The 24,764-nt window shown below is 43.0% G+C and overlaps 1 protein-coding gene across 5 annotated transcripts in view; it reads right to left on the reverse strand.

Annotated features, from left to right (window-relative positions):
- Window positions 1-2,410: 2,410 nt before the first annotated feature.
- The window catches only part of LOC125455057 (TNF receptor-associated factor 5-like), a 72,469-nt gene continuing 50,115 nt past the window's right edge, over window positions 2,411-24,764 (reverse strand). For all 5 annotated transcript variants that reach the window (XM_059648586.1, XM_059648585.1, XM_048536576.2 and 2 more), the window contains 5 exons: window positions 13,354-13,428; window positions 13,176-13,268; window positions 7,121-7,261; window positions 5,762-5,930; window positions 2,411-3,156 (listed from right to left, as the gene is read on the reverse strand). In XM_059648586.1, coding sequence (XP_059504569.1) covers window positions 2,576-3,156; window positions 5,762-5,930; window positions 7,121-7,261; window positions 13,176-13,268; window positions 13,354-13,428 — 1,059 coding nt within the window. In that variant the 3' untranslated portion in view covers window positions 2,411-2,575. The remainder of the gene's footprint in view (window positions 3,157-5,761; window positions 5,931-7,120; window positions 7,262-13,175; window positions 13,269-13,353; window positions 13,429-24,764) is intronic.

Genomic DNA, 24,764 nt, shown 5'->3' on the forward strand with positions numbered 1-24,764 from the left:
CTGGGATAGTCAGCATATTAAAATAGTGCATGAGGCTAAGCTGCAGCAGTGAGAGCCTAGACACCTGCTCTAATTCTCTCAGATCCTTGGTCTAGTCAGCAGGCCCTCAGCAACACTCCCACCATTGCACACTACCACACCCACCCCCCCCACCCCGAAAAAAAAAACACACCCACAAATCCTTGAAATAACAAAGTGTAGAGCTGGACGAACACAGCAGCCCAGCAGCATCAGAGGAGCAGGAGTAGAGATAATGGGAACTGCAGACGCTGGAGAATCCGAGATGACAAAGTGTGGAGCTGGATGAACACAGCAGACCGAGCAGCATCTTAGGAGCACATGCTGCTTGGCCTTCCGTGTTTATCCAGCTCCACATTTTGTTATCTCGGACGCTTGGGGACCGCTCGGTTCGCAATAAACAACTGCACCTCCCAGTTGTGAACCCATTTCAACTCCTCCTCCCATTCCTTAGATGACATGTCCATCCTGGGCCTCCTGCAGTGCCACAATGATGCCACCCGAAGGTTGCAGGAACAGCAACTCATATTCCGCTTGGGAACCCTGCAGCCCAATGGTATCAATGTGGACTTCACCAGCTTCAAAATCTCCCCTTCCCCCCACAACCAGTCCAGCTCATCCCCGCCTCCCTAACCTGTTCTTCCTCTCACCTATCCCCTCCTCCCAACTCAAGCCGCACCTCCATTTCCTACCTACTAACCTCATCCCACCCTCTTGACCTGTCCGTCCTCCCCGGACTGACCTATTCCCTCCCCACCTATACTCTCCTCTCCACCTATCTTTCCCTCTATTCATCTTTGATCCGCCTCCCCCTCTCTCCCTATTTATTTCAGAACCCTCTCCCCATCCCCCTCTCTGATGAAGGGTCGAGGCCCGAAACGTCAGCTTTTGTGCTCCTAAGATGCCCCCTGACCTGCTGTGTTCATCCAGCTCCACACTTTATTATGTCGGATTCTCCAGCATCTGCAGTTCCCATTATCTCTGATCACAGGATATTAACTTTGTCTCTTCACAGATGCTACCAGACTTTGAGTCTCTCCAGTACTTTCTGCTTGTATTTTATCCGTAACAGTGGGATTGATGTTCAAAATCCTCATTCAGAATGAGAGTCAATTGTCAAATTGTCACACTTACTTAATGCATCAGCAAACCCCCCCAACCCCACCATGAAAGCAGCCTCACACCCAGTTCTGCCGTCACATATCTATTCAGCAATGGGAAGTGCATCTGCAAAACACACTACCCCACCCCACCCACCTCCCCCTCTCTACTAGGATAAAGGCACCTCAACCACAGTCAGCTGCAGCAGAGGCCAGGTTTCTTTCATACTGAGCCTGAGGGAACAACCGGTAAGCTATGTTGTGGAAACCATGGCACAGAGAATATTCCAGACGGTGCAATGTTACTACCTTATGTTGCTTCTGAAATCTCCCTTGACTCAACTCCTACTTTCTTCTATGATGTGCATGCTAGAAGTTGTGTGACCATAAACCTCTTAATTTGCACCTGCTCTCCCCTTCACTCATCGTGACCATAGCTTCTGCAGAGCCACAACAGCCCCAGCAGGAGACAGATATCCCAATATCTGTTGCCACGTTTGTGTGAGAAGGTCACCAAATCTTCTGACCTAATGTAGATGCAGCAACATTCCCAGTCAAATTTAGCATCTCACCACAACACCATTCCCACCTCACAATACTTCCATAACTTTGCAAAGACAGATGTTAGACTAATTTACCTTACCTGCAAGTTGAACTGCTGGCCCTTTAAATGGTGTGACCAGAACCAATCTTTGAATTGGGCAATTCAGGGTGATCATCCTGAATCCTCAGCTTTTGGGGGCCCCATTGGCACCAGGGTCGGGGGCTGACCTTTCGAAAAGCGAGTGTAGAACCATTTGATGTTTTGTTTTGCAAAGTGCAACGTGCAGACTCAGTAAACTTCATTCACGGAATGGAAGTAACATCTGGAGAACCACTGGGACAGGTGTGAAGCACAATGCGGTTTGTCCCAAGCAAGGATCTTGACATAAAGTACTTTTTCCCAGGGCCTGCAACCTCTTATGAGCAGGTCTGGGTGTGACCTTCTTGTAGCTTTAAGTGTATTATCTGCTGAATGACAAGCCAGTATGTTGAGTGGGGCAGCCCAGTTTAAGTCTGTAAACTCTACAACTGTTCAATGTTATAGCCTGACAGTTGAGAAGCCTGTGGAACTTGCATGACACAACTTCCCAGGAAACAGAGGTTCACAGGTCACACTGGAAATGGATGGAAGCACTGAATTCCCATTCACTGGGCCTGGAGTGCATTATGGCTCCAGTGGAAATACAGAACCCAATGTTCATACAAACAAGGTAATGCATTAATCACTATTCGAAAAATAAGTCTTTATACGAATGAGTGTTTAATACAAAAATAGAAATATTCACAAAAATTACAAATATAACTTCTAATCATTCCTAGTTCTCAATAGTGAAAAATGTAGATTAACTTCTTCAATTATTGTGCAAATGTCTTCCCTGAATTACATAAATAGCTATAAATTTTTGGAAATCCTTTTATAGATCTTCAAGATCAGATAAATCTACAACAACTTTGATAAATAATGTATCATCTTTGATAAATGTTGCGGTTTTCCCACTTTCAAGCATAGTGTGAGACACAAACTTTGGACATCCAGATGCAATATTCATTTCAGAAGTTGGTCTTTGAAAGCTAGTGCTGCTGGCATCAGCTTTAAAGAGTTCTACAATATGGTTTTTCTTTGGACCCTGGTCAAGCAGTAAGAGGGTGACTTTTTGCTTGAATGGCCACACCAAGAGAGAGTCATAATCACCTTTCATAACCACAAAAAACAACGATAAGTGTGTTCCTTTGCCTGTGCCATCTCCGTTCAAGTATGCTCTAGCACATAACCTATATCCACAGCGACTAGTGTAAAAGGGCTGGCTGAAAAGAGAAGGAGTACGTCCCTCTGCTGCTTCCTGCTTCCTTGCTCTGTAATTGTTGATCTTCCAAATCAGTTTACCATTGTAGCCAGTAGCTTCAATAACTCGAAATCTTTCATTATTCTTCTCCAGAAGCTTCTTATGAGCATTTAGTAATGATTCATGTTGCTTCAGGCAGGGTTCAAAAGTGGCTAAAGTAAAAAAAAATGCAAAATACAATCCAACTTTTACCTTTAAAATGTTGCCAAATTTCAAAGTATTATTAGCTGCAATACTACATATATTTTGGTTATTAATAACTATCAAAATTATATTCAGAATTTCAAAAACAAATCAAATAGATTCTAATACAGACTGATTCAGTTTCTGCAATATGTTATAAAAATGGTTGCTGTATTAGCAATTCAATTGGACTGAGAAAGCAAGAAAGTACACTGTCAGGGTTTACAGGAATGAAAGAATGAGAAAGCCAAGAGGATCAAAAGATCCTGCATCGCAGCACTTAAACAATCAAGGAATCTAAAACAATAAATATGGTTAAATCACTTCCTCAGATGCATAAACCCATAACTTGAGAGTTCAATCTTAAATTTAAAGACAGAGATTTCAGGATAAAAATCAGGAACTTATTTTTCCCACATGTTAGAATCTTAAACTATCTCCTCCAAAAGACTGGATGCTAGGATAACTGAAATTTTAAAGACCAAGAATGGTAGATGGTGTTACATAAGAATATCAAATATGGAACCAAAATAGGAATAGAGATTAGTCACAATTTAATTCAGTGGCAGAACAGAATGTTCTGACACACCCAGAGTCACAGAGAACTCAGGGCCTTTCAAAAGCCAAATGTATCAGGATCAAAATCTCACAACAGCCCAGGAATACCAGACAATGTATGTTTTCTTTGGACCTCTGAAATTTGAAACACCAAATTTAGGGTCTCAAGTTTGTCATTAATTAATCCATTTGCTGCATTTTAGATGTGTTACATAGGCTGTAATCTCTTGAGTTAGAAAGAAGCACACTCTACCTAAATAAAACAAAGAACTGCAGATGCTGAAAATCTGAAACAAAAACAGAAATGGCGGGAGAAACTCAACAGGGCTGGCAGCATCTGCGGAGAGAAAGGGCTTGAAATGGACATCAGTTGCAAGCTGGTTGCCTGAGATGGAGACTGAGAGATCCAGGAAGGTGAGGGATGTGCTGGAGATGGCCCAGGTGAACTGAAGATTGGGGTGGGAGGTGTTGGTGAAGTGGATGAACTGTTCGAGCTCCTCTGGGGAGCAAGAGGCAGCGCCGATACAGTCATCAATGTAACGGAGGAAGAGGTGGGGTTTGGGGCCTGTGTAGGTGCGGAAGAGGGACTGTTCCATGTAACCTACAAAGAGGCAGGCATAGCTGGGGCCCATGCAGGTGCCCATGGCCACCCCCTTAGTCTGTAGGAAGTGGGAGGAATCGAAAGAGAAGTTGTTGAGGGTGAGGATGAGTTCGGCTAGGCGGATGAGGGTGTCGGTGGAGGTGGACTGGTCGGGCTTGCAGGACAGGAAGAAGCGGAGGGCTTTGAGGCCATCTGCATGCGGAATGCAGGTTTATAGGGACTGGACGTCCATGGTGAAAATGAGGTGTTGGGGGCCAGGGAATTGGAAGTCCTGGAGGAGATCGAGGGCGTGGGTGGTGTTACGGACGTAGGTAGGGAGTTCCTGGACCAAAGGGGAGAAAATAGAGTCCAGATAGGTGGAGAGGAGTTCGGTGGGGCAGGAACAGGCTGAGACGATGGGTCGACCAGGGCAGGAGGGTTTGTGGATTTTGGGAAGGAGATAGAAACGGGCCTTGCGGGGTTGGGGAACAATGAGGTTGGAGGCTGTGGGTGGAAGGTCCCCTGAGGTGATGAGGTCATGAATGGTGTTGGAGATGATGGTTTGGTGCTCGGGTGTGGGGTCATGATCGAGGGGGCGGTAGGAGGTGGTGTCGGAGAGTTGGCATTTGGCCTCAGCGATGTAGAGGTCAGTGCACCATTCTACCACTGTGCCTCCCTTGTCTGCGGGTTTGATGGTGAGGTTGGGGTTGGAGCGGAGGGAGCGGAGGGCTGCCCGTTCTGCAGGGGAGAGGTTGGAGTGGGTGAGAGGGGTGGAAAGGTTGAGGCGGTTAATGTCTCGATGGCAGTTAGAGATGAAGAGGTCGAGGGAGGGTAGGAGGCCTGGGGGTGGTGTCCAGGAGGAGGACTTGTGTTGGAAGCGGGTGAAGGGGTCAGTGGAGGGAGGGTTAGGTTGTTGTGGCTAGGTTGTTGTTGTTAGGTTGTGGCTGGATTGGTTTGGGAAACTTGGTTGGCATGGATGAGTCAGACCAAAGGGTCCGTTTCTGTGCTGTCTGACTCTATCTTCTGGAGAAATGTCACTGCACTGACAACATTAACTTAACTTTGTTACGCAGATGCTGATTGACCTGTAAAGTTTTTGTTGTAACATAATCTCCTTAACTGCGTTGGAATTAGCAATATTTAAAAGGGACAGAAATAGCATCTTCTCTCAATCAACTTTTGTTATTACATTTTATGCTTTTGAACCGCTGTGTGATGAGGCAAAAAACAAACTTTTTGTACAAAACCCACTCCTTGTCATTACGGTCTACCCCCGTGGATTGTGAGTTTAATTTTCCAGTAGGATCAATTTAAGCAAATTTTGGAGTAGTTTAGCTCCATTTTGTCCTTAAAATTGATTAAACTTTGCCAAATTCACATTAAATTTTAAAAAAATACAAAATGACAAGGGAAAGAAAGTTGGAAGAAACACAGACCTAATGATGCAATGCTATTTTCAGCACATTCCACTTTTTCTTTTAATACTTTGATGATTTCCTTTAGGGCTGAGATTTCACTTTTCCCTTCTTCACTGAATCTTCGACCAAGTTGTTGTGATTGCTGCTCAATGCTTATTATTTTGTCAGTATGCCCAGCTAGCATTTTCTGTTTTAAACAACAGTGTGTTGACATAACAATTAGAACAAAATAGATCAAGAAAGAGTAGACAATTAGCACAGCAGTATTACAACTTTACAGTAACCAAGTAATACCATTTCAGGGTAGGTGCCAGAACAAGGGACTGGAGGATGAGGGGGGAGTCGGGTGTAGAAAGACAGAGGATCAGTCCCATTGGGCAGGGAAAGTGCGGTTAGGTGCAGAGTAAGGTAAGGAAGATCAGGTCTACAGTGGGAAGGTGGGGGATATTGGGTCCTGCAAGGTGAGGGTAGAAGAGGTGAGGGTTTGGTCAGGTTTGGAGCTAAGAGAAGAGGTGTCCAGCCACTGGGAAGTGGGGTTGGGGTAAAGTGGGGAAGGGGTGGTGGTCAGGTCATGGGTTGTGTAAGAGGTCTGGCTGAGGTGTAGTTGAGGGTGTCGGAGGTAAGTATGGGTTCAGTTGAATAGTTACTCACAGTTAGACTACATATTTAATAGTCTAACATTTCCTGAGGAACTATTTACTTAATTTCATCAAAACTCTCTAAATTGTCTGAGTTAAATGAAGATTTTTCAGAGTGTCCCAGGCATATGGGGATTATCCATTGGGAATCTTCAATTTCCCAAGTAATTTTTTTTGGGGTGTGCCAAGATGGGGATTCCACAGGTTCCCCATTTGCAATCTTCATCTACATTGGAATAACCACTGTCAGGCCATTGGAAAAACCAGGTCATTATGACTGATTATTGATTCTGTTATTGTTATTCTAATTGAACAGTTTTATTTAGAAAGAACTGTTCTTCTCTCTCATAAAGTAAAACAAAAACAATAAAACAAGTAAAATATCATGCTTTTTCTTTTGCAGAGAGCTGTTGATTTTAAAAGGACAACAATAAAAAAGGTAAAATGAGGAAAGAAGTAATAGAGGATATTTAAAAATGACTGTTACCCTTATTACCAATACTCGGATTCATTGAAATAAGCATTTTTAACATCCAGTATGGAGAACCTGGTTTTAATGTGGAATGTCTGTGGAATTTTATTTATTTTCCACAAGTTAGTTCACATCTATATTGCCCAGGCTATGACCTCATCAGTCACTAATGACCAAATCAGAGATACTTACATAACAACTTAGGTTACACGGCACTATTTACAAAGATGCTGATCTATGACAATTCAACACAGAGAAATTTTTTACCTGTGTCTTTGCAACTTCGTCATCATTTCTGGAAATGTGCCCATTTAATTGTTTCATCTCAATGTCAAGTTTGCTGATCTGTTCTTGTAATTGAGTGATGGCTTGATTCCTTTCACATAAAATGTTTTTTAGATCTAAAATCTAGCATTAAGAAATAAAGGAAAGTTTGAATAAAACTTAACAACATCAGGAAATACTGCAAATGGGCCAACTGTAGAATTGAGCAAAAATTCTTTTCAACCCTCTGTAAACGTACACACACCTAGTGTAGTTACCTATATTTCAATTTTGATTGTACATGCAGAATGTGCGATTTGCCTGGAATAAATTTTCCAGGATTTTCTACAACACAGCAGATAAGAGCATTGTGTGAAATGATTCTGTAAATTGCCCAAAATGAAAGATTTTGATCTGAGTGAATCCCCTCAACTATTTACATCTCTGGAATACCTCTGCAGATTTAATACTGTTTCCAAACAAACAGTGTAATGGATGGATTCTAGAAGATGAATACAAATTACACTATCAAGGTGACAATATTAAGGCAAAATACTTTAGATTAATGAGTGCAATTTGCCTTTGTAACTACAATAACTACACTCCAAAAATAATTTATCAGCTTTAAGTTCTTTGAAACTTTCAAAGGACTGAAAGCTGTCATATAAATGCAAATCCTTTCTTTCTGAAGCACTATTACAATAGCATGCATGCTAAATTGGAAAACCCATAACAGGGGACTCACAATGCATCATTGCCATTCATGCCATCAATGTGACGTAGTCAACATGCCAAGTTTTTTGCTGCCCATTTAGTACCAAGCTTGTAGTGCGCAGCTAAAACTAAATTCACTGTTGAGTTGCTTTACACCTCAGCAGAGGGAACCAAAATTGAGAGGGGCAAGGCTGAAGTTAGCCTACAGCGAGTAAAGTTGGTCCGCTTCTTGTGACAAGAAGGTGCCTTGTGCTGGAACACAAGAGCTAAATGTTCTTCCATAAGGCGCCCTGACATAAAAAACGGACTGAATAATGGCATAACATAGGGAAGAGAGTGTGCTAGAGGATTCTCAGATATTGGAAGACAGTTGGGCCAGACAGCAGTGCTGGACAATGCCAGGAGTCAACTCCAAGTGCCTGTACACAGCTGCATAAAGTTCAATGACCTCTCATGAGTAGTGAAAGCCAGTGCATTTGTCTTCAAATGCCACGTCCAACCAACTGGGTCTCAATCTCACATACTGCTCACCTACTAATAATCTGTAACAACAGAACTCGTACCTAACAATCACGGCTTCCCGCACCCTCAAACACTTAGCACTGCTGCAAGCTTCACACCCACATCACATCTACACAGCTGACAGCCACAACACACAGGCAGATTGCACCACACTCACGGACAATCCTCTCCCTCTCTCGCAGACAAAAATGGTGCACAACTGGAAACAAAGCAAATTAAAAAGTGTGGACAAGAGGCCTGTCCTTACTGCCGGGCAGGAGATGGTGCTTGGAGTGGGTGTCGTCAAAACTATAGAAGATGACAGTAATATTACACCTACTTCTCCTTCTCCCTTACTATATCCCCAACTACTGCCCACCCCAATCCAAAAATACTCTCTCTTCTGATTATAAGCTGTAGAGAGTGTAAGTAAGCAATTCTTACTTTCTCCAACATTGCCTCTCACCACAACTTTTAATGCTCAGCTTTCTTACTTTTCGAATACTCAGGAAGTGCAGCCATTGGAATATCAGGTGGAACAGCAACAATGATGAGAAGAATACCATAACTTCATTTATAGAGCACATACTGGCATTGCCTGTAAAAGTGGCAGATAGAATTGATGCAATATAAAGTTCTGAAGAGGAACTGAGTACAAGTGGCCTCTATTGGCCAGGGTAAATGTTGCATCGCTACACCACTGGGTGGGTTCCCCTGAAGTCTACCACAGAGACCGAGATGAACATTTTGATGGGGTGGGCTACAGAAGAATGTTAAATGGTGTGCACAATATAACACTTGCTGCTTTGACAGGCCCGTCAGAAAGCCTTGTCAAACAGCATCTTAGGAGCAGGAAAGTCAACGTTTTGGCCAGAAACATTGACGGTCTTGCTCCACAAATGCCGTTTGACCTGCTGTGCTTTTCCAGCTCCACATTTATTGACTCTAGCTTCCAGTATCTGCAGTCCTTACTGTCTCCCTCTGTCAGAAATCCTGCTGCTGGATACAAAAAAAACACAGAGGGACCCAGTTACATAAGGCTTAGCACAGAGCTTGCAGCATGAAACTGGTGGTGAACTCATTAGCACACCTCTGGACCTAACCATGACAGAATGTCTTGTAGCTGTGATGCCTCAACTTTCACCGCAGCCAAAGAAGAGACCATCCTTTGTGTGTGTTAACTAAAGCTGAAGGTTTGCTTGCTACCCTACAAGTCTGAATAGTTGTCAGCGTGACTGTGGGTTACTGTGTCAAGAGCGTTTCAGCAGGAGTCCAGCTTTGTCCTTCGACACAATGCCAGAATGGCTGAGGTGCTGCCAGGGACTAGCAATGTTTCCGTAAGGCACAGTCTCTGTAAAGACTTGCTGTCTTCCCTTAGGATGGCAGTATCATTTGTTTGCCAAAGCCCTTGCCTGTCAGCCCGTCAGCTCTGCTGAAACAGTGCGGTCTGAAACCAGGCTTTCTGGGCTCAACTGTTCACCTTCTCTCTGCAGTGTCCGCCACTGAAACTCAGCAGCTCCCAGCCAGCATGCTGTGGCCACTGGGTTGAGCTCAAGGACGGGAAAAATAGATCCAGAAGACAAAGACAAAGGGAATGCATGGGATGATTGATAGGTGTTTGTATGCCGTTTTGACATGGTTTGATTTCTAAATTTGGTTTGGAATGTTTCTTTTGGATTTATTGCTTTGCATTGTGAACACAACAATGATACAGACAGAGAGACGGTGAGTTTGGGGAATGAGGAACTAAGGTTAGGGTGAGAGAGTCCATAGTCAGATGGATTGCTCATAGATAAAATGAGGTTGTGCAGTTCACCTCCTCTATCTTTCTCCACAGCCTCCTCTGGTCCTCAGCTACTCTCTGTATAGTCAGCAGGAAGGGCTGAGCCCTCATGATGATGAGATGTTTTAACACACAGAAGACCATCACAGAATTTGGCACACACTCTGCAGAGTACTACTGACCTCGTCCAGGGCACTCCTCAGATTGACCAGCAGCTAACAATGGGTCTGATTTCTGCCTCCAAAGTTCTGATTCCTGGGAAGACAGGACATTGGCCAGCTAAATTCTTGAAAGGCATTTAAATTCAGTTGGGCTTCCTCCTTAGGAGCAATACAGGTTCACTGGTTCTTCAAGTGGTCGGTTGAACACACATCAGTTGCACTAAGTCCGCTCGCTGTTTCAGCAGGATCCAGGTCTGCTCCATCTCATTTTGTACAAAAGCAAACCTTTCATGATTTCCACACTGCAAGGGTGATTGGATTGCACACTGGAGTCATCAGTCATGTTGTCAAAGGGCAGCCTTCACTGTCTACTCGCTAGTAGGTTTGTTGTGATGATTCAAATGCAGCCAGCACAGTGGGCTGCCTCAGAATGGAGGTACGTGATACTTGTAAGGACCGCAGTGCAAAGATATTGTGGCCACGGACCCCTTCACAGACACTGGTTGTGCAACCGTCACCCTGCTCTGAGGCTGCAGATGTGGACACAGCCATTGATAGATTTCAGTGAGGATGTCCTCATTCAATTGCTAATATCTCATGTATGGTTCCTTGCCGAGGTCCAGACAAGTTGCTTCCTGAATATACTGGATGTTGTGTAGTGACCCCTTCTCACCTTCTTCTGGTTCTTATTGTAGCCTGTTCTGGTCTGCATGCCCTCAGTTTATCCTCAGAGGAAGATGACTACTAGTTCACCCATGTGTGGGAGTAAGTGGTTTGTGGTTTAGAATTTTTACATCCAGCAGAACTCACAAAACTTTACAGACACCACCTGCCACAGAGGTCCCTGTAGAATTTAGCAACTTTAAAAAAGCTAGAAAGTGTCCAACACTTATACAATCACAACAGCCAATGGAAATAAACCAGAAACTATTTTTAAGTAGTTCATGATGCCTTAAAACGGCACTGCTAGTGAAGCAAGGTTTCCTTCCTGTTACTAATTGCATATTCAACCGTGCAAGAGCAAAAAAAGGCATTAGCTTGATTACTGAACTCCAAGCTGGCAACACTGATATCAAATCAGTGTTACAAGCTGCCTGATGATGTGAACTGCCCAGTCTGATGGGAACTTTCCTCACAAACACCAATGCCTTTGCCAATATGGTGTTTGGCTTGACTTACCCCATACATGTGTAAGTACTGCAGATGCCATTTTGGATTTCTAAGAGTGGTGCCTATAAATGAGCACCATACACCTAAATGCGCAGCCGTGTTTACCAAGTGGTACTTAATACTGCTACTTACAATTAATCAGAGACTATATGAGAACGCATAATTCACTTTACCAAGTAGTATTGGCTGGGTCATTAATTTATTTCCATTCATGTTGGCCCTAAGTTCTGAAAGCATGAGAAAAGCAGTGGAGATCATGGTGGTACTGAAATGGGGATCTGGGAATGCTCTCAGGAGGAGATTTTGAGGCACAGTAAGTAAGTTCCTATTTCTGAGTCTAAAGCTCCAGGTTCAAGTTCCACTCCAGAACTGATGGGCACAGAAGAGGGAGTTCAAAACATGGTCAAACAGGTTAATTTTCAACTTTTAAATCCTCCCCGTACACCAATGGAAGACAGTAGGAGCAGCAGATTCTCCTCATCAGCCTTACATGATGTGGAGCGGTGCCCCCTCATGTTTATAGCTTCTGGCTTTTCTGTTCCAGTAGAATCAAATTGAGGAGAAACGCCCCATGTGTCATTGACGCAGAGAAGAGAAATACTTTAAGGACATTTGGTGTCTGAAATCACTAGATGATCATGAGCTCTGGGATGACTCCTAAAAGGTTTTCTGGAAATGTAACATAAAAACGATACTGCTTAGAGAGTTAAAAACTGAAAGAACCGCGGATGGTGTAAATCAAGAACAAAAACAGAACTTACTGGAAAAGCTGGTCTGGCAGCATCTGTGAAGGAAAAAAACAGTTAACATTTCGGGTCCGGTTCTGAGGAAGGCTCACTAGACCCGAAACATTAACTCTGTTCCTTCACAGACATTGCCAGACCTGTTGAGCTTTTCCAGCAACTTTGTTTTTGTTCCTGCTTAGACAATTGTAAGTTAATTGAGGGCAACTCCTCAGCAGTCTGCTTGAGCTGATACAGAGCAAAGTTAATAGGTGACATTTTCCTCACAAAGGCCATTTCTCTCCCAAAAGAAGTGGAGGAGAGTTCCCAGAGGTTTGTCAATGTTGACTTCACTTCAGCACCTTGCTCAGCACAGCCCTGAGATGGATCCATGCTACTTTTCTGTTTAATATCTCACCCTGCTCACATCAACCAAAAAGGAAGAGAGTATTATAGCAGACAGCACAGATTAAATTCCGCAGCCTTGCCACCCCAGTCCCTCTGAATCTGGACTGGTAAACTGTTCTCAGAGGTTACAGGTTACACGTCTGCTGTCTCTATTCTGGTTATGTACTGTATTTGAACTGTCTTTTCTCAATAAAATTGCCTGTGATCTTCAACCCTTTCGGGTAATCTGTGACATGATCAAATTTTACAGCCGGGACAAATACAGAGGTCTGTGAACAGTGGATTCATTAATAAGGAATTGTCCTCTGTATTTGAGCAAAGCTGTTTTGAGATCAGAGACCTCTGAGTGGAGGATTCCTGGAACTGCAAACATTGGGGGTGTTTGCGCAGGTCAAAAAGGAAGTGTAAGTTTTTGAGCTTTTGAAACATTGTCCTAAGAGCTAAGCATCATAGTTCTCAGGAAACTCTAGGAGGCCTAACCTCTGGAAGGATTGCAGAGGGAGCCTAGAAGCAGGCCAGAGCATGACAATATCAGAAATTACTGACATCAAAAGAAATTGGTAGCAAAAAACATGCAAGTGCTTTTCAGGAAGCATTACCTGTTCTTCTAATTTAGTATTGATTTTAACAACGAGCAACAAATGTTCATTTAAATTAGAATATTCGTGTTCCCTTATCATCCGCCGCTTTTCCTGTAAAAAAATGTCAAAATTATGCATTGTTTTATGATTTTAAGTACAGAATATTGGTGATTTTAAAATTAATATTGTTGCTTACCCTGACTTGGCAACCATATTTTTTGTAGCTACATTCCACTTCAGCTTCTGGACATTCCATCAAGTGTGTGTCAAGCTACAAAAACACCACAAACATTTTGAAACACCAACTCAGTAGAGAGAATGATAACAGTTGTGATCATCTGAATGTGTTATTGGAACACCATGGTAAAATCAAATATGCATCCAAAACCAAGTTCTTCCAATTTAGAGGGGAAGTAGTATGGTTTGGGTCTTCTTGTGGGAATCAGGTTAAACAGAAATCCATAAAAACTTATAGCTATAGCGTGTTCCATTTTAAAACGTTCCTTGGTACATCTCAGCTTAAGATGCACTACAGAAAAAGTTTCCTTCGTCCTCATTTAATCACATTTTGAACAGATGACATTTCTTGTCCTTTCAATGAGAGAGTTCTATTTCTCAAAGCAGCCATTCACATGCTTTGAGCAGAATGAGATTATTCCATAATTGTAGTAAAGCCAGTTTTGTGTAAAGGAGATACACCATGGATAGCAACCCTTTAAATGCATATTAATTAGATTCATTTATTACTGATCAGCACCTCACCTGTCTAGACCCAGAAGTAAAAAGGACAGAATAATCCCTCAGTGATTTCGCAAAACTGTTGCAGTTGAATTGTTGACTCATTTATTTGAAGGTTAATGTATAGCCATGATTATTCATATTAATGAAGGCTTTCTCATTTCCATAGTACTGAGGGAAATATACATCATACCACAAGCTTCTATTATTAAAATTAGTGATGTTTTTTATGCTTGGGAGATAAATTCTACTGAATTATGTTTAATACTGAAAATTAATACCAAAGAACTATAGAAAACACATTAAAGTAAATAATGTTGAATACAGCAGTATTACTTGTTTTCATAACTATTTCCTCTAATGCAATGCACAATGATTTTAATTTCTTTAACCCAAAATTTAACAACAGGCTGAACATTATTATTAATATCAAGAAAGCAATATTGAGCTGAATTTTCCCAGCCCTAGAAATGTGTGAGCAATGGGTGAGTTAATTGGGAAAAATGGCAAGGTCAGAAAAATAACAGTCACTATGTCAAGAAAAAAACGTTTAACTTTCCACCCAGTGGTGAGATGAGAGTCATGACATTGAGCAACAAGAGGGCTATTTGTAAACATTTACATTTCATGAATGCCTAATCTCACCTTATTCATACAAAGTTTGCAGTTGTTTCACTCGTGAATCTGGACAGTGACAATTCCTGACATGAGTGACTGAATAGGCAATCGTGGCTCCAGATCACTGTTTGCAATTCTGGGGCTCCACGTCAACCAACAGTGCCCAACATCTCAGGGTACGCTCAATGGGCAGTGACTCTGCACCCCCTGAAGGTTGACACTGGTCACATACCAGCCTCACCATATCATGGCATATTTCTGACTAACAAATAGTACAGTTCTCCACTTCAATGCTGCATTTATGAGCTCACCACCACCTTGCATCGTAATGTTGTAATCAAAGTGCTGTGCGTGCAGGGATGGCACCCATCTCATGCATTGGTACAGGATGTATTTCACAGGTCTTGGCTTGCTCTCTTAGCTCTCACCTAAGATGTGCCTGCTCAGGTCAGCTCTGCCTTGATTTGCCTTTTTTGGGCTTTGTCACCTCATTTGGAACATAAAGGCTTAAAATTCTTCTGCCTCGCCTTATACCATTTAGTGGAGGCACAAAGCCAAGGCAGCTTGTCAGCTGCAATCAATCAAGGAGTGGAAATGTTGGTGTACCTCATTTTAGTCAGGGTCTGGTCATCCATTAGGTGGGGGCTGTCCATCCAATCTGGTCAGGGGGTGGCCCTTGGTTAGTCCTGGGGGCCTGCTCACTCAGAGTCAGGGGGTAGATCGGGGCAATCGTCGTGGTAGGGAAGCTGGAGAAGCCAAAGTGTAGATTAGAACCAACATAATGGGAACAAAAATGGTTATGGGATCAACTATGGGGGGAAGTGATGGTGCATTACAGGATTTAGGGTACAGTGGGATTAGGAGGGGGGCTGATTATCACGATCCTGACTTTGATGAGCGAGCCAATGCAGCACCGCAATTATAGATTAGCTAAGCTTGAGGACTGGAAACAGAAGGTGACGTTGGAAGATGTAGCTATAATTCGAGGAGCTGTATAGGATCATATGGAAACTAAGAACTGAGGCAGTGCCAGGGAGTGCAAGGAAGAAAGGAACATGAAGCTTTGTGTGTGTGTGTAAGGGGGGGGGGGGGCGCGTGGAGGGACAGGGTGAGATTAACAGACCGAACCAGTAACTCATGCGTGAAGTGTGACGTGATTTCCTTCCACCTTCATCTAAATTGCAGACACTCATTCGAAACAGAAAATGGTTGTGACCACAGCTGGCTTAGATGGAATAATTGTTCTTTCTGTCTGAGCAGCAGACTCTACATGTAGGTGATGGCACTGCAGTACAGGGTAAAGTGCCCTGCATATGTCCAACTATGTGGGATACAAATCCAGGTCACAAGCAACCTTAGCCATGTCATTGGTAACTGCAGATTGATCACAGTCATCCCTGCGAAGCCTAAGTAATCACCGCCAGCACCAAAGATGGCACATTAGGGCCACCATTTTCAAAGGCAATCTAAAGTCTCAGGCTGCACAAGGGCATGAAGGTAATTTCCTCTCATTTTGAATTGGGAGCATCAGCCAATACACTCCTCAAAAACCCAAACTGCCTTTCTCAGGCTGCGGTGTGGGGTGGAAGTATCAGGTTTTCAGTAATCCTACTGTATTTACAAGCTCCTACTGTTTATATGTCATGTCTTGTGCTGCATACATTGGAATGAGGTTCACTATATCAAAAATCTCTATCAGGACATTCCATAGCCCTCCCTGTCAGAATTTTCCATGCCCCACTGTATCGAGGATTATGAGAAACTATTATTTGTGTAAGATGTGAATGCTGACTACCCACATTAAATAATGATCTGCTCGGTTTCTGATATTTCGCACACTGGTTCCGTGGAACTGTGATCAATGTGACATGCCAAGACCAGGGTTATTGTCGATGCTGCTGTGATTATGTGAAAGTGCACAGGAACAAATCAAACACACCAGCAAGCTCTGCACCAGTAGCAACCTCTAGTGGCTGCCGAACAGTCTCCACATGAAAAAGTCACAGCTGAAGGTTCCCTCAGAAAGGAGAGGAAGTACAGGAGGCCCAGAGTCTACCATCCTCAATGCCATTTCCATGATGGCCATCCTATCCCAGTGATCATCGAAGCAACGACTGCACTAAATATTCATGCAACTGACTGCTTCCAAGGATCCATTAGGGACCCATGTGGGTTCCTCAATCCTGAACCCACGAGTGTATCAAGCCTATTGCCAAGGCAATTTGTGCCAGATCACACTGCTTTACTTTGTTTCTCCATGACAAGGACAGCTGTACGATATACAACGTAGATTGTTTTCTCCAGGTTCACTGCACTAGAGACTGTGCATAGGTCATGTTGAAAACACCATATCATTATGCAGCAGTTTTCATGACAGGGTTCCATTTCATCAACATATAATTCAACTGTGATGACACCTCACAGCCTAGAAGTCTGCACCAGTGACTCTGGAAGTTGCCATGATGCTTGTATTTTTGAGATCTCAGATTTCTGCTTTGTTTCGAGGACCGGATGCCTTCCAATGGTGTGACCAGTGGAAGGCATCTGATCCCCTTCCGTTAACCGTGGTAATGATTCTCACACAAATCTCACGACTGAGGCTGAGTGCAGATGCAATGCTGCTTACTTTTCCATCAAGATTATTAGGCCTCCTGAAAATGAGGTTTTGATGCTTAGATTGGTGTGACAGAGCCTTATAGTACAGTTCAGACAAAATGTGCTGCATTATCCTTGCATGCTGTGCTCTGCACAATTGGAACAAGCGATGTAGGGGTATCAGGGATGCTGATCAACTGAGAACACAGCATCCTTCTCCCAAGAAGGAGGATGGGGACATTGTTCAGGAGGAACATCACCTTCTCCATGATAGAATGGTGCAGTGTTGGGCACAACAAGCCAGATCAGACTTAACTGACACCAGCTTTCGAGAGATGTGAGTATGATGCAGTAGTCATCCATTGACTTTTGCTGTTGTTCAATAAAAATGAACAGTTTCAACAGGTTTCCCAGCATGTGGTACTGTCGCATTGAACAACGAGAAGTTATAAAGCTACGCTGGGCACTGAGAAAAGAGTAGCATTCCCTTTGACAGGGTTCACAAATGGTACAGTGCTAAGGATGGGTAGCCTATGTAGCTTCACTCCTGTACAAGGACAGCCAGATAGATAATAACATAAAATAACAATTTATGAATGTGAGCTAATAGTTATAATGCACTGTCATCCATGCTACCTATGTGTCCTCAGAAGCTTTCCATTTTTATTTCCCTCCCACAGGCTGGCAGTGATGGATCAGATGCAACTCCGGCTTTTAAATATGGTACAGACAGCACAAATCCTACAAAAGTATTTCTGCTATGCTTGAGTGTACAATACTGTGAACACAACACCAGTGATGTGCATGTGTAATGAAATGAGCAGTGGAGGATTGTGTAGGATAATTCGCTAGGGCTCATGGAGAGACAGCCTCCATGAAAGTGCCCAAAAAAGTAGGCCCAATGTGGTTTTATTAGCATCAAAAATTTTATTGGTTCAATGCTGAACTAGCTAAAAGCAGTGTGTTACCGAGATCATGTTGTGGTTGTACAGAACACTGGTTAGGATACTGCGTTCGATTCTGGTCTCCGTGCTATAGGATTCAGAAAAGATATACAAGGATGCTGCCAGGGTTGCAGGGTTTGAGCTACAGGGAGAGGCTGAATAGGCTGGGGCTATTTTTCCTGAAGCATTGGAGGCTGAGGGGTGACCTTATAGAGGTTTATTAAACCATGAGGGGAATGGATAGGGTGAATAGTCAAGGTCATTTCCCAAAGGTGGGGGAGTCCAAAACTAAAGGGTTTAAGGTGAGATGGGAAAAATTTAAAAGGGACCTAAGGGGCAACATTTTAACACAGACGGTGGTGCGTGTATGGAATGAGGTGCCAGAGGAAGTGGTGGAGACTGGTACAATTACAACATTTAAAAGGCATCTGGATGGGTAGATGAACAGGAAGGGTTTGGAGGGATATGGGCCAACTGCTGGCAAATGGGACTAGATTAATTTACGATATCTGGTCAACATTGATAAGTTAGACTGAACAGTTCTATGATCCCATAAGTAAACTGTTAAGAGAAATAAGCACAAAGAGAAAACTTGCTGTGCACCTTAGAAAGTGGTGCAAACTTCTAACAACAACTACATTATCAGCAAGCATTTGTATTTATCTTCAAAACTTGGGCAATTTCCTAATAATATTCCTATTTAAAGACGTGATTGCTTCTAAGTGTTATGTTCCTTCCTCTACACCTTTTTTTATACATATGTCTGAATGCAAGTAATAAATTTATCAATTATCAACAGGGATTAAGTGTGCAACATAACGTTTCATGGAGATGATCTTGTATTAGTCGTAATTACACAATTTAAGAATAAGAAGAATTAGCTTCCTTTTACTCATTCTAGATGTTAGGAGGAACATTTGAGTACTAAAAACCATAAAGTGTACGAATAATAATTTCAACATATATTAGAAAAACAAACAAATGGAACAATTTCACATTTATACTGAAAAATATATTCCTGGAACTTGGATAATATCACTTGAGCTTTATGCTTATGTTTCGAATAAGGTTCAAATTCTCTCTCATTCTTTGGCAAAGCAACAATTTCACAATTGAATAGCATTTGTGGAGATTCTTGCCTGTGAGGTGATTCAACAGCTAAATGCTGAGGCACCATTCACATGTTGTAAACAGGAAATACCCTTCGAACGATAACAGATTAGAGTTATAGTCCATCTCTTTCAGTTACACACACACAGCTATTAGTTCACCTGACAATTGGCCTATTAGTCTGTTTAACGGAAGAATACAACAGGTTAAGAGATATCAGACATCTCACTGGAAAGACATTGTTTCAGTACATAGCCATATATAAATGGGTGGCACAGTGGCTCAGTGGTTAGCACTGCAGCCTCACAGCACTAGGGACCCAGATTCGATTCCCACCTCGGGCGACTCTGTGTGGAGTTTGCACGTTCTCCCTGTGTCTGCGTGGGTTTCCTCCGGGTGCTCTGATTTCCTCCCACAGTCCAAAGATTTACAAGCTAGGTGGATTGGCCATGTTAAAATGCCCGTAGTGCTCAGGGGTGTGTGGGTTATAGGAGGATGGGTCTGGGTGGGATGCTTCAAGGGGCGGTGTGGACTTGTTGGGCGAAAGGGCCTGTTTCCACACTGTAGGGAATCTAATCTAAATAAAAAAGAAGTATAACCAATGACCTGTGTTAGCCATTTCCAAACAAGGAGATGAAAGGATATGACAATTATTTTCTGCTTTAACTCTCCTTACTATTAAGCTCATAAAGCATGCCTGGTACCACATAAAAGTATACTAACACAGGGTATCACTTTAATTTAAATTAAGCAAATATTATTATTGCTGATAAAAGAGACATGCCGCCAAATTCTGTTGTCTTGCACTCATCAGAACAGAACAGGATTTGGACATTGCTGGCTCAAAATCCACCTGGTTCACCGATATCCTTTAGGGAAGGAAATTTGCTGTCCTTAGCCAGTCACACCTATATATGACATCAGACCCAACCAATGTGAATGACTCCTCACTACTCTCTGAAATGGCAGTTTAAATCAGTTTAACAGCAATTAGGTATATTACCAGTGACACATGTTCCATGAAAGTTGTTTTAAAATTTATTCTGTATAACCGTTTGGTAATTTGTTCAGCCTTATTGCTCCAACTGTCATTCCCACTCCATCCATTCTACCTTTCTCTTTGAGTTATGGATAGGCTAAGACCTTTCTCATTGCAGCATAGGACGTTGAGGGGAGACCTCAAAGAGGTTTATAAAATCATCAGGATTACAGATAAGGTGAATAACCAAGGTCTTTTCTGTAGGGTTGGGGGGGGGGGGGGGGGGGGGGGAGTTCAAAACCAGGGGCATTTTTTTTAAAGAGATAATAGAAACTGCAGATGCTGGAGAATCTGAGATAACAAGGTGTAGAGCTGGATGAACACAGCAGGCAAAGCAGCATCAGAGGAGCTGAAAAGTTGAAGTTTCGGGCCTAGGCTCTCGGCCCGAAACATCAGCTTTTCTGCTCCCAAGATGCTGCTTGGCCTGCCGTGTTCATCCAGCTCTACACCTTGTTATCTCGCATAGTTTTTTAAGGTGAGAGGAAAAAGACTTAAAAGGGACCCGAGGGGCATTTTTTTCCACAAGAGGAAACGAATGAATGAATGAACTGCCAAAGGAAATGGTGGATGCAGACCGAAGGGTCTGTTTGTGTGGCCTGTGACTCTAAGTTTTTTGAGGTAGTGACAAAGATCGTTGATGAGGGAAAAGTGGTTGATGTTGTCTACATGGAGTTCAGTAAAGCCTTTGACAAAGTCCCTCACGGCAGACTGGTACAAAACATGAAGTTACATGGTATCGGGGTGAGCCGGTAAGATGGATACATAACTGGCTTAGTCATAGGAGGCGGAAAGTATTGGTGGAAAGATTCTGTTTGGAATGGAGAGTTGTGATTAGTGGTGTTCCATAGGAATCAGTGCTGCGATCTCTGCTGTTCGTAGTCTGCATAAATGATTTGGAGGAAAACATGGCTGGTTTAATTAGCAAGTTTGTGAATAACACAAAGATTGGCCAAGTTGCAGATAGTGAAGAGGATTGTCAGAGGATACTGCAGGATATAGAATATATGAGCAGAAAAGTGGCAGATGAATTTTATAAATATGAGGCAATGCATGTGCACACTATTTAAACAGGCAACAACACACTGCAGCAACACAGCACTATGCCTTGAGGAAGAAGAATATCTCGTCCACATTTACAAGGATAATGAGTATCCAAAAAAACTGGGTCAGAAGATGCCTACATGAACAACATCAGGAAGATACTACACGTCCCGACACATTCATCACACCACCCTATATCGGGAACACATTGGAACTCACCACAAGACTCCTATGACCACTGAGGGGCACACAAGCTCACATCAACCCTACGACAATTGCTCACCCGAACTAAAGACCCACTCCCCACCATGGACAGGACCAATGTCATCTATAAGATCCCCTGCAGAGACTGTGAGAAACACTACATCCGACAAACAGGAAGGAGACTAACAACAAGAGTACATAAACACCAACTGGCTACAAAAAGTCACAACCAATACTCACTCATCTCAATCCACATGGACAAGGAGAACCACCACTTCGACTGAGACACCACCAAGAGCCTAGGGCAAGCTAGGCAGAGACAAGCACGAGAATGCCTGGAAGCCTGGCACTCCACGAAGAAAGCCATTAACAAACATATAGTAGAGTGTATGTGGGGTGGAGTTCTATGAAGGAAAACTGGAAGTGAGGCAATCCAGCTCAACGGATTCCAGAGTTTAAAAACCAGGTGGGAAAACACACCGACGCTTCATCAGAGGCTGCACTGAGGATGTTACCAAGCATGGTAACGAAACGTCTGCGGAACAACAAACCAGCTCGGCGAGCTGACCAACCTCAATGAGGTAATGCGTTTCGACAGGTCAAGTACAAGTGGAAATTGCTCAGTGAATGGCAGAGCCCTTAGGAATACTGATATGCAGTGGGATCTGGGTATGCAGGTCCACAGATTGCTGAAGGTGGTAGAGCAGCCAGATAAGGTAGTAAAAAAGGCTTACGGTATGCTTTCCTTCACTGGAAGGGGTACTGAGTATAAAGGATAGGCAGTTAATCTGCAGCTTTGTCGACCTTTAGTTAGGCCACACTTGGAATACTGCAGACAGTTCTAGTCACCATGCTACCAAAAGGATGTGGATGCTTTGGAGAATATACAGAAAAGATTCACCAGGATGTTGCCTGGTATGGGGCTTGGCTAGACTGGGTTTGCTTTCAGTAGAATGCAGGAAGTTAAGGGGTGGCCTGATAGAAGTTTATAAGATTGGGAATGACATGGATGGAGGGGAAAGTATGAGGTTTCTTCCCAGGGTGGAGAGGTCAATTACTAGGGGATTCAGGTTCAAGGTGCAGAGTGGGGGTCATTTAAAAGAGATGTGCGAGACAAGTCTTTCACACAAAGGGTGGTGAGTGCCTGGAACACGCTGCCAGAGGAGGTGGCAAAAGCAGACGCAACAGCAACATTCAAAATGCACCTGGACCAATACAAGAATAGGAGGGGAATAGAGGGATACAGATCCTGTAAGAGAAGACAGTTTTAGTGTGGAAGGGCAAAATATGTTGGCGCAGGCTTGGAAGGCCAAAGGGCCTGTTCCTGCACTGTATTGTTCTATGTTCTTGATTCTATAACTACATGAATATCAAATTTCAAGGAAACAATAATTTATACTGAATGAGAAGAGGGTGCTAATTTGTTTTGATTTGACTTATTATTGTCACGTACCAAGATACAGTGAAAAGTGTTGTTTTGCATGCTAACCAGGCAAGTCATGCTTTATGTAAGTACATGCCACGTGCTAACTGGCATAGGGAAAAGAAAGTTAGGGAAGTATACACGTGGCTAAGGGATTGGTGTGGGAAAGAGGGATTCCATTTCATGGGGCATTGGCATCAGTTTTGGACCCTGGCGGGGGGGGTGAATCTGTACCATTGGGACGGTCTCCACCTGAACCGATCTGGAGCCAGTGTTCTAGCGAAAAGGATAAATAGGGTGGTTAGTAGGACTTTAAACTTCTGAGTCGGGGGGGGGAAGGGAAAGTGAAAGAGACAGGGAGTATGGAGTTAAATGGAAAGATTAGCAACAGGATAGCATGCGTACAGGTGGGTTTAAGCTCGAGGCAGACCAGGAATACAGCAAAAATGAAGGATAGCTTAAGACATCTTAGGATTTCCAATCTCTCTAATAATGATGAGAAAGTTAGCATTAAGGCATTTTATCTAAATGCTCGTAGTATTCGCAACAAAGTAGATGAATTAACAGCACAAATCCCCTTGAATGATTATGATGTGATAGGCATCACAGAGACATGGTTGCAGGGAGTTTAGGACTGGCAGTTAAACATCCAAGGATTCACAACATATCGAAAAGACAGGGGGTGGGTTTGCCTTGTTAGTTAAGAATGAAATTAAATCTACAGCACTGATTGACATAGGGTCAGGGAATGTGGAGTCTGTGTGGGTGGAGTTGAGGAACCACAAAGGCAAAAAAACTATAATGGGAGTTATGTACAGACCTCCTAACAGTGATCAGGACCAGGGGCGCAGGATGCACCGAGAAATAGATAGGGCATGTCAGAAAGGCAAGGTCATGGTGATCATGGGGGACTTCAATATGCAGGTGGGTTGGGAGAATAATGTTGCCGGTGGATCCAAAGAAAGGGAATTCATGGAATGTCTGCAGGGTGGCTTTTTGGAACAGCTTGTGATGGAGCCCACAAGGGACCAGGCTATTCTGGACTTAGTGCTATGTAATGAGCCAGACTTTATAAAAGACCTTAAAGTAAGGGAACACTTAGGAGGCAGCGATCATAATATGGTGGAGTTCGGTCTGCAGTTTGAAAAAGAGAAGGCAAAATCGGATGTAATGGTGTTACAGTTAAATAAAGGTAATTACAGGGGCATGAGAGAGGAACTGACGAAAATTGACTGGAAGCAGAGCCTAGCGGGGAAGACAGTAGAGCAACAATGGCAAGAGTTTCTGGGTGTAATTGAGGACACAGTACAGAGGTTCATCCCAAAGAAAAGAAAGATTATCCGGGGTGGGATTAGACAGCCATGGCTGACAAAGGAAGTCAGGAAATATATCAAAGAAAAAGAGACAGCCTATAAAGTGGCCAAGAACACTGAAATCAGAAGATTAGGAAGGCTACAAAAACAAGCAGAGGATAACAAAGAGAGCAATAAGGAAGGAGAAGATCAAATATGAAGGTAGGCTAGCTAGTAATATTAGAAATGATAGTAAAAGCTTCTTTCAATACATAAGAAACAAACGAGAGGCAAAAGTAGATATTGGGCTGCTCCAAATTAATGCTGGAATGCTAGTAATGGGAGATAAAGAAATAGCTGAAGAACTTAATAAGTACTTTGCATCAGTCTTCACAGTGGAAGACATGAGTAATATGCCAACAATTAGGGAGAGCCAGGGGGCACAGTTGAGTATGATAGGCATTACAAAAGAGGAAGTGCTAGAAAAGCTAAAAGGTCTAAAAATTGATAAATCTCTTGGCCCCGATGAGCTACATCCTAGAGTTCTGAGGGAGGTGTCTGAAGAAATAGCAGAGGCTTTGGTTGTGATCTTTCAAAAGTCAC

Source organism: Stegostoma tigrinum, chromosome 9 (genome assembly GCF_030684315.1).
Source record: "Stegostoma tigrinum isolate sSteTig4 chromosome 9, sSteTig4.hap1, whole genome shotgun sequence".
In the NCBI taxonomy this organism is placed as follows: Eukaryota; Metazoa; Chordata; class Chondrichthyes; order Orectolobiformes; family Stegostomatidae; genus Stegostoma; species Stegostoma tigrinum.